The 9238-nt window shown below is 40.9% G+C and overlaps 2 protein-coding genes across 2 annotated transcripts in view; one reads left to right on the top strand and one right to left on the bottom strand.

Annotated features, from left to right (window-relative positions):
• fam124b (family with sequence similarity 124B) lies at nt 1-7313 on the top strand. Its single transcript, XM_074641798.1, has 7 exons — nt 1-215; nt 581-612; nt 983-1189; nt 1552-1947; nt 2493-2689; nt 3634-3796; nt 5332-7313. The coding sequence occupies exons 2-7, from the start codon at nt 597-599 to the stop codon at nt 5940-5942; spliced, it is 1590 nt and encodes a 529-aa protein (XP_074497899.1). The 5' UTR covers nt 1-215; nt 581-596; the 3' UTR covers nt 5943-7313.
• Nucleotides 5170-9238, bottom strand: part of mmp28 (matrix metallopeptidase 28) — a 25128-nt gene continuing 21059 nt past the window's right edge. Inside the window, exon 8 of the mRNA XM_074641799.1 lies at nt 5170-8244. Coding sequence (XP_074497900.1) covers nt 7850-8244 — 395 coding nt within the window. The 3' untranslated portion in view covers nt 5170-7849. The remainder of the gene's footprint in view (nt 8245-9238) is intronic.

The following is a 9238-nucleotide window of genomic DNA, read 5'->3' as shown; positions in this document are numbered from 1 at the left end:
CAGCGTCCCACCTAAAGAGAGGCACGTTTTTTTCAGACTGGTGGAAAGAAATCTCTCAGGATGCTTCTCACTCTCAGTCTCCGCTCTGCTGCTGCAAACTCTCTGTGCAGATGGCTCCACCAAATGTGAGAGAAAGTGAAGCTACCGGACGATGTTTGGTGGTAGAGAGGTGGAGTTAAAGAGGATGAAAACGTGGACTCCGGAGCTGAAACTGAGTGAGTGTTTGTTTCAGCGCTAACTCTAGCTAAGCTAACTTTTTAGCCTTTTGTAGCCACACTGGAGTAACTTCAGTTAAAACCAGCAACTTAACATGTTGTTTTAACATCTTAGCATCTTAAGGTGTTTATAACTGTTGTGCTCTGTGCTATTTTCCCTCATAAATTGGCTTTTTTTACGCTAATGTTGGCTAACAACAGATACTGTGTTGTCATGGAGACGAAGAGGGGGGCACGTTTCCAAGCCAACCAACCACAAGATGGAGACAGATTTTTCTCTTTACTCCTGCCAATGAAAAACCCCTAATATGTGTTTTTGAGAATGGATTACTCATGTGGTTTTTTTTTATTGTGTCTTTATTCAGATCTGACTGCAGCAGGATGTCATCATCTGGCAGTAAGTATTCCTTCAGAAGTTACAGAGGCACTCCTGTAATTTAAAATACTTTGGTGGTGATGAGACATGCTAGAATAATGACCTCCATCTCCAAACAGTGCATCAGTGTTTGTCACTAAACTAAATGCTAAACGCATTCTTGAATTTGTCTGTTGTAATGTGGCTGTACCTTTCCAAAGAAGACAAACAAGCGGAGTCATACTCCCCATGACATGATCTTGATGTGTGAACTCGGTGGAGTACACCTTTAACTAACTAGATATTGGATATGGCTTCTACTAAAACTTCTGTGCTGCCTGTTTTTTTGCATTGGCATGTTTGCACCTGTCTTGTAAACTTATATGCATTGTGTTTTTGTTTGTAACCCCAGTTGAGCTCTTGACCGGTCGGGTCAGGCAGCAGAGGCAGCAGCTCCTGCTAGTGAACTTGCATCTGCTGGCCAACCCTGGAGACTCCCTGCTGCTGCAGCACACCCTGGATCGCCTCCTCCGCTGGCTCTGCCCGAGCCTCCGCATCTTCCATGTGTCAGAGAGGGCCTCCCCATTCAGAAGTTACACCAGCCTCTGTCCTGTGGCAGGTACGGATCCTTACTGTATGGTTATACTTACATCTTGTTATACAGTTGGGTCTCAGGTATTGGTAGGGATGTAAAAGTTGTGTTGTACCCGTACAACCTCATTGCACATTCTGTAGGTGTATTTTTTCCGTAGAGAGGAAAATAATAATAATTTCCATATGTGAGAACAAGACATGTTTACAGAAATTTCAACCATTTTCATGTCAACAACCCCCTCAAATGTTGTACTCTTAACTGAATACTACATTTACTCTGTGTATGGCGTAAACATGCCATTCCACAACGAGCTTCCCTTGTTAGAACTGCATCTGTTTTCTATTTAAGGTTGATTGAGAATAAATCTTTTTCCAAAAATGTTTCAGGCTACCCTTCTGTGGCCATCACCTTCTTCCTCCATGAGGCCTATGGAGAGGAGCGAATCCTCAAAGTGCTGGACTTCTTTCAGCGTCCACCCTGGCAGTACCACCACACCGAGACCTGCGGTAGCCGAACCGGAGGGATCCACATTACCTCCAGCAGCTCCCCCGGCAATGCCATGCTGCGGCCCTACCTCCTGCCCAGCAGAGACTTCTATAGTTTGGGTGCAGGCATGCCCGTGTGGGGGGTTCGACCAGTCCACTGTGGAGGAGAAATACTACGTGTGACACTGTACAGTGGATATGACAACTATGAGGATGCTGTGCGGCTCTATGAGACGGTGCTGCAGCGACAGGCAGAGGAGCAGAAGACGGGCTTCTGCTGGTTCACTCTCCACACAGGTACGTCTTAAAAGTGCTGCTCTTTGATTTTTTTTATAGTGTTTATATATTAAAGCAATACAAATTTAACTGATTCATCTCAACAAGTCCAGCTTTAAAGGTACTGTTGATAACATTCAGCCACAAGATGTTGCATTCTCCCTCAACAAGTCATTGCCATGCACTTATCGTCAATCTCAGCCATTATTTTATCTGTTTTTTTCCACACTGACGACCCAGAGATACCACGTGATACCAACATCGTTTTACTATTGGCTCACAGGTCTTGTCAGAAGTGGGAACCAAACTTCCACAGAGATAAACAAAACATTAATTTTGGACCCGCCAACATTTTTTAAAATGATTAATTCACAATCATAATTATTTTTTTCAGGAAAAGCCTTACTTTTATTCGTAACGATTCTAAAGGCTCTGTAGATGTATTCTTTTTTTAAAGATATTCATCTACATAAAAATGTTATCAATTAGACCTTTAAGGCGTTGCTTTTTTATTATAATAAGAAGGAAAGAAAATAGACACAAGAATCCCTTGTTTTCCCCCACAGAGCCTGGGCTGTGCCTGCAGCTGGCTTTAAAACAGTTGTCACCAGGGGTTCGGGTGGAGCCATGCAGCTCTGCCGTGCTGCAGTTTAGCGTGGAAGAAATTGGCCAGCTAGTCCCTCTGTTGCCCAACCCCTGCACCCCCATCAGCACCACACGCTGGCAGACCGAAGACCTGGATGGAAACAAGGTTCTCTTCCAGGTAAGTGCAGCTTAAAATACGCCATCGAATGTTTCAAAATGTGCACATGCATCATGTTGCCTGATGTCTAATGTTGTGGACATGATTGTTCAGTTCCTGCTTTTTAATTGTATGTTTTACATGCAGCGTAATGACAGATGATGTGTGGTTTCTAAGTCTTTTAGTCTGCCCCACTCTTTCTACAACATGTTATATAATTGTGAAAGGAGGAAAAGCTTCTTGATTTGTCAGGTTAAGTCATGAGGTTTGTCATACATCAGTGGTTGCGTCAGTGTGAAGCAGCCCTACATTAACTGTAAACATGCTGCAGTCTGCTGGAAGGTTTACTCTATAATAAATGTTATTTGTAGAATGGGAACTGTTGTACTCAATATGCAGCTGGCCAGGTTCCTCGAGGGAATAACAAGTTTGCTTTTGAGGGAAAGCAGCCGTAGTTTGTGAAGGAATGTTAATGTGTTGCCTTCAGTTTTATGTTTCATGTTGTGTTTGACAAACTGATGATTATTTAACCTGGAGTACATCAAGGAGAAGATGTTCTTCCATTCACAATTATCTCACAGTAAACAAAGAGACACACATCAGATAGTGTGCCGCATGCACATGATTTTTATTATGCAAATCACACTTCGTAAGAATTGCATGTGATGCATAAAGAAATCAAGCTTTCAACTGGTATTAAAATCTATTAAGACCAGCCTCAATAGATAAAACAGCATCAGTTCAATAATACAAATGTAAAAATGCTTGTCATGTCATTCTTCCTGAGATGATGAAATCAAAAAGGCATGTGGTTGCTGTCTTTCACAGAACCAACTCAAAGCTGTCAGAGTAGCCATATGTAAGATGAGTGTATGTTAATTCGGTCAAAGTTACTTAACCTGCTTAAATCTCTATAGTCCTAGTGTAAATCATAATCCCTCTCCGTCTGTCCTTCTGTGCTGTAGGTGAAAACCCTGGCTCAACCTCAGCGACCTCTGACCTGTGCTTTCCCCCCGAGCTGCCCCAGCGTGTCCCCTCGAGGAATGCAGCTCAGGAGCTCGGGACAGGGCCACAGCCTGTCACCCTGCAGCCTCACAACGCCGCTGCCCTGGCAAACACACAGGCAAGGTAAGTACACAGAAGTGGAAACTGTTTTCACAGGGTCGAAGATGAATTAAGGGTGTCCACTGGGTCTTAAAACTATTAAAAGTTGATAAATAAATATAGTGAAAATTAAGGCCCTTAAAAAGTCTAAAATGCCATTTTCCGAGGTATTAAATTTTGAATCTTGTTTTCAAAATGTATATTATACTATATTATGACTTTTTTCGACATACTATACAATTACTTTTTTATTCGTTTTTTCGACATACAATAATTACTTTTTTTTTTTTTTCAACATACTATACTATGACTTTTTTCAACATACTATGACTTTTTTCAACATACTATGACTTATTTATGCTTTTTTCAACATACAATAATATTACTATTTTCTTTACTTATTTCGACATGTTAAACTGACTTTTTTGACTTTTCAACATACTATACTGTGACTTGTTTCGACATGCTATACTATGACTTTTTTTCAACAATGCAATACAACTATTTTTTTTACTTTTTTCAACATACCATGACTTATTTAATAGTTTTTTCGACATACAATGACAGTTTTTTTACTTATTTCGACATGTTCAACAGACTTTTTTGACTTTTCAACATCTTATACTTTGACTTTTTTCGACATAAAATACTATGACTTCTTTATTCGTTTTTTCAACATACTATGACTATTGTATGACTTTTTCGACATATTATACTAAGATTGACTTCTTTTCGACATACGATACTATGACTATTTTTTTACATACTATACTATGACTTTCATGACATTTTTATGAATTTTTATATTTTTATGACGTACTATGCTATGACTTTATGGCTCTTTATGGCAAAGTATACTATGGCTTTTTATTGCATTTTTATGACATACTATACTATGCCATTTTTGTCAATTCATGACATACTATGACTTGTGACTTTTATGGCACAGTATTTCATTACATTTTTATGGCATTTTAAAGACTTGCGATTCTTTTTACTGACTTTTTTATGCCTTTTCATTACTTTTCCATGGTATACTATACTATGACATTTTATGACTATTTTATAACATACTATGATACATTAGTGTTATTAGTTACACCTGTGTTTTCCTACTATGACAAGTCAACATGCCTGCTGTGAAAAAGGACTATGGTTTTACACTAGTCCACTGATCTACAGGTGGTAGTAATGCACCAAAAAAGCAATGTGCCAACAAAGGCAGTGAAGAAGGCTGGTAGCTACTGAACATGAATGTAAACAATACAGGATTCAAAATACTTTATGCTTTGCAAATGACAAGGAAGGAAATGTATTCTACATATTTGTTAGACCTCAAGAATACACATAATGGTGAGTAACACTGAATGTGAAAAAAAACTTGTTTACAAGAAAACTCCACAGGTAACCTTTAATATTTGAGTTGAATAACAGTTGGAATGTTTTTACAAGACATTTAGCCACATTACTATGCAGTTTAACTAACCCACAAAATAGCAAAGGTTTCTAATTGCTCACTTTTGTGACTCTTTTTGTGATGTGTCTTTGGTTGTCAACAGGTCACAGACCGCGCAGTGACCCTGTCCTTGAGAAGCTTCAAGGAGGAGGTGGTGGAGCAGAGAGCCAGGGATCAGGTAGCTGCTGTAGCACCCCTCCAGGCAGCTCCTGTTACTCATCCCAGCGCAGCAGCCCTGCACCGCCCTCAACCACCAATCACCCCGACTCTCCTCTGCGCCCCTCCATCACCCGTTCTCTCTCCCATCTCCTTCTGGAAGAGGATGAGGAGGAGCCAGAGACCAACGTAGACACAGGAGTCCCCATCTCACTGCACTCTGACACGGCAGTCAAAATAATTGCTCGCTCTTCCTCCATGGACCTTTTGATGTCTCGCCACTCTGCGAGACCTACAGCTGTTGGTGCTTCAGCTGTTGAGGGTCTGGCCAAGGAGCTGATTGAATGTCTGCCACGGACACACATACGCCCTCAGGTTGCCTCCAGGACATGGGGCTCCGCTGGATGTACAGATGCAGCCAGGAAGGGCTGCGGTAGCAGGACTGTGGCAGCAGGACAAAGCCCCTCCAAAGGGCCCTTTGTGGAGAACAGGACTACAGCTGAGCTGCTGTCAGCACGCACAAACAACGAGGAGCCAGTTGATGAGTTCTTCATCTAAATTCCTGCTACTACGTGCAGGTAATAATATTCTTGAATGCCTAAATGACTTTTATATTTAGATCCAACTAATTATTTGTGCAGCTATTGTGCTAAAATGTAGTCCTGTATGAAGTGTTACTATCAGGGAACAAATGACAGTCTAGGTTTCTCTCACATTACTCAGCTAGGCGAGCTAATGTTTTATTTTTCGTTTGCCTTTTAAACAGATGATCTCAGGCACATTTTGATGTCGCTGTTGATCGTGATTAGAAGTCTGATTTAGTCTGATTGCTCTCCACAGTGCAGCACTCTCCGTCCGTTAAAAATATGACCTAGTGGCTTTTGATTACGTTTGTTTAAATGCACTTCAAATTATCTTTACTCTAGAATTTGTCTTAAAATGTATAAATTATGGACTAAACCTGACCAAATTACTGAAAAGAGAGGACTACGGTTTCCGTTTCTCCTCAGATAGCCTAGAGTTAACAGGATTTTCTAACAATTACTTAGGCAGAATATTTGGAATCTAACCATTAGTGTGTGAAGTGTCACAAACAGCCCAAATGTGTCCTGGGACCTCAGAAATGTTAATTACTGTAAGGCTGTAAACTGAGGGATCAGCAGACAGATTAATTTAAGTGAAAACGTAACCATGTATTGGACAACAGATGGTAGTCAAACCCTCAATATTTTTGCATTTTGATCATTTTAGTGGTAATAGTTGTTTAGAGACCAATCTGATAAAAGATAATATTGTATTGTGAGGAGTGCAAAATACTATGCATTTAATGACTCAGGTCATATTAGTCTCTTCTCCAACACAGATTACTTTACATCTTCTTATGTTGACTAAAACTTTCAATTGTGGCCAAGGACCTTCTAAACTTAAACCACTCACAGATAAATGTGAATCTGGTATTCACTGGTGCATTATGGAAAATGCTTGATCAAATGTATACAATTTAAGGTTATACTGAATGAGCAGAGGCCTGTACTACCAAGTGAGTTCAACATTATCTGGCTTAAGTAACCCTAACAAACGCGATCCCGCTAAATGGTCCCACGACGGTGGTTATCAACTCGGTAAGACAACCCAGGGTTTCTCAATCTGTCTATGAACACATTCACCCAGAGTTAAACCTGAAGTTACCTCGCCAGCCCCAAATCCTGCTTCGTAGTCCAGGCCTCTGCTCACTGGTCAGCAGGACAGTACACAGCGGCTCGCAGTTGTGAATGTTTTAACTGTTTACTGTAAATGAGTATTATTGGAAAAAAGGCAAGTATGCTCAGTGAGGAAGCATCAACTGTGAGTCTCCTTAGTGTGTAAAATGTTCAGTGAAGCAGAGAAATGTCTTGAGGCTTAGTATTAAAAGATAAATGAACAAAAAGAGCTTTCTGTTGTGGTCAGATTATGAACGGTGTCCTGACATGTTTCTACATGACAAAGTTTCAATACCAACGTAATGCCATTGTCAAAATGAAATGTAATCAATGATCTTGGGTAACAACTTCTACTATGGCGAGCAATTAGCGGGGAACACACAATCACAAGCCAGTCACTTATAGTGTACATATGTACACATACATTTGGTTTCTCTGTTAGTTTGCAATTACTACAAGAGAAAAGAAGAGGGTTATAAAAGCATAGTTACAAACAAAAAAAACCTACTTAAGAGTGCACAGTCCTTTCATTATCTTACCTATATTAATGAGGTTATAATTGGACATCCATATACAGTAATATCCATTGCTCTGCAGTATAAATACTATATGTGCTTCAAAATGTATAAACCAAGTGGTTTTATTTTTGTTGAATCCCTTCATGGCATGAGTTTGCTGAGCTAGGCTCCTTTTGAAATAGTTATTACATTATAGTATACATTAACACATTGCACTTTACCTAAAGCTTCCAGCTCCCTCTGCTGGTCAAAGAATGTTGTTACTCTGAGGAGCGTTGCTGCAACCAGTCCAGCTCAGATCCTTGGCCCACTGGCCCTCTCTGGTGACTCTCACCTTGTTTGGGTCAAATCTCCAGAACCGCTGTTCTCTGAACAGGTAGAGGCGTCCGTCGGGACGGGTCAGCGCCCCGTTGGTCCCCTGTGGCACACCAGTCCAGTCTTTCAGCCTGCGGGGATAGTAGGGCTCCTGGTGAAGGGTTTTGAGGTTAAGCACAGAGTAACGGGAGCCCTTGAAGAGGACCATGTGACCCAGGGGAGCGTAGTAGAAGGCACAGTCAGGGTGGCGAGGCAGCCCCAACTCACTGCTCTTCCTGGGGAAGCTGGGGTCCAGCACACTGCCTGTGTAACGCCACATCCGCTTCCCTGCACACCAAGAGACGAGGAGAGGAGCGCAAGTTACAAATTCTGAGTCAAATATAAAACAATTTAGAATTTTTTTAAGAAATCCTCTAACTCACTTGGCCACTTGCTCTTTAAAAGACAAGTCTATGATTTCTATCAAAATACAGAAATGCAATAAGCTCTGCTTTTTTTAAAACTAAGGGCGTTTTCATATTAGGTACGATTGATTTGTACTGTACCCGAGTACGATTCCCCTCTGCCCTCTCCGCTTTCACATTAGTAAAGTTGTTCAGTACCCGAGTACAGTTGCGTCATCATCCACGTGTATTTGTTTATGTTGAGATTAGCTCTTCTAGTGGCGGAGCATCGTAATTCAAACTTGACAGAAACAAAATTAAATTCTCCAAAAATCACCAACTCTGGTTTGGGCGAAATAAACCCTCATTTCACAGAGTTTGATGTGAAAATATGATGTCTCTCTCTCTGCCTGTTGAGCGGCTCTCGTTTTTCAGAGGCAGACCAGTAAACTAGCTAAGTAAAAAAACAAACATTGCCCGACCTCATCGCCTACTATTGTCTATATTTTAATGAACCTCTCGCCTGCCCTCCTGCTTTGTCACCCATGGCTGTACAGTTCAGAGGATGAGATTGGTGCATGCTGCGCACATATACAGATTACACCCCAAGTATAACCCTTGCAAAAGACAATACAGACTTATTTTCCACTCTTCTCCAGAGAGAGATGTAGAATTCAGTGTCTTTAGGAAATGCAACCTGCTGCTTATGAGAACAAAGTGGCGACAGTGCCTCTTCTAGCTCACAGATAAAGATGGAGATAAGTATAGTATAAATAATGTTTTAGTAGAGCGTCTGTATTTTGCATTTAGCAGATAAGTGACTCTAGATAGCCCTGTCAGGTTTTTGGCTCTTGGCAGGAAAGTTAAACTTGGCAATAACTTCAAACAAGTTATCCTTTAGCACAAAGGTGAAGCTACTTTAAAACTACAGCTGTGGC

The sequence above is a fragment of the Sebastes fasciatus genome, chromosome 7, assembly GCF_043250625.1.
Source record: "Sebastes fasciatus isolate fSebFas1 chromosome 7, fSebFas1.pri, whole genome shotgun sequence".
In the NCBI taxonomy this organism is placed as follows: domain Eukaryota; kingdom Metazoa; phylum Chordata; class Actinopteri; order Perciformes; family Sebastidae; genus Sebastes; species Sebastes fasciatus.
Note: the sequence above shows the minus strand (reverse complement) of the source record. Positions and strands in the feature narration are given on the sequence as shown.

Bases quoted from the DNA above. Each gene is read 5' to 3' on its own strand.
- fam124b (XM_074641798.1), top strand. The intron at 1,190-1,551 runs GTACGGATCCTT...AAAATGTTTCAG, and splicing joins CAGCCTCTGTCCTGTGGCAG to GCTACCCTTCTGTGGCCATC. The intron at 1,948-2,492 runs GTACGTCTTAAA...TTTCCCCCACAG, and splicing joins CTGGTTCACTCTCCACACAG to AGCCTGGGCTGTGCCTGCAG.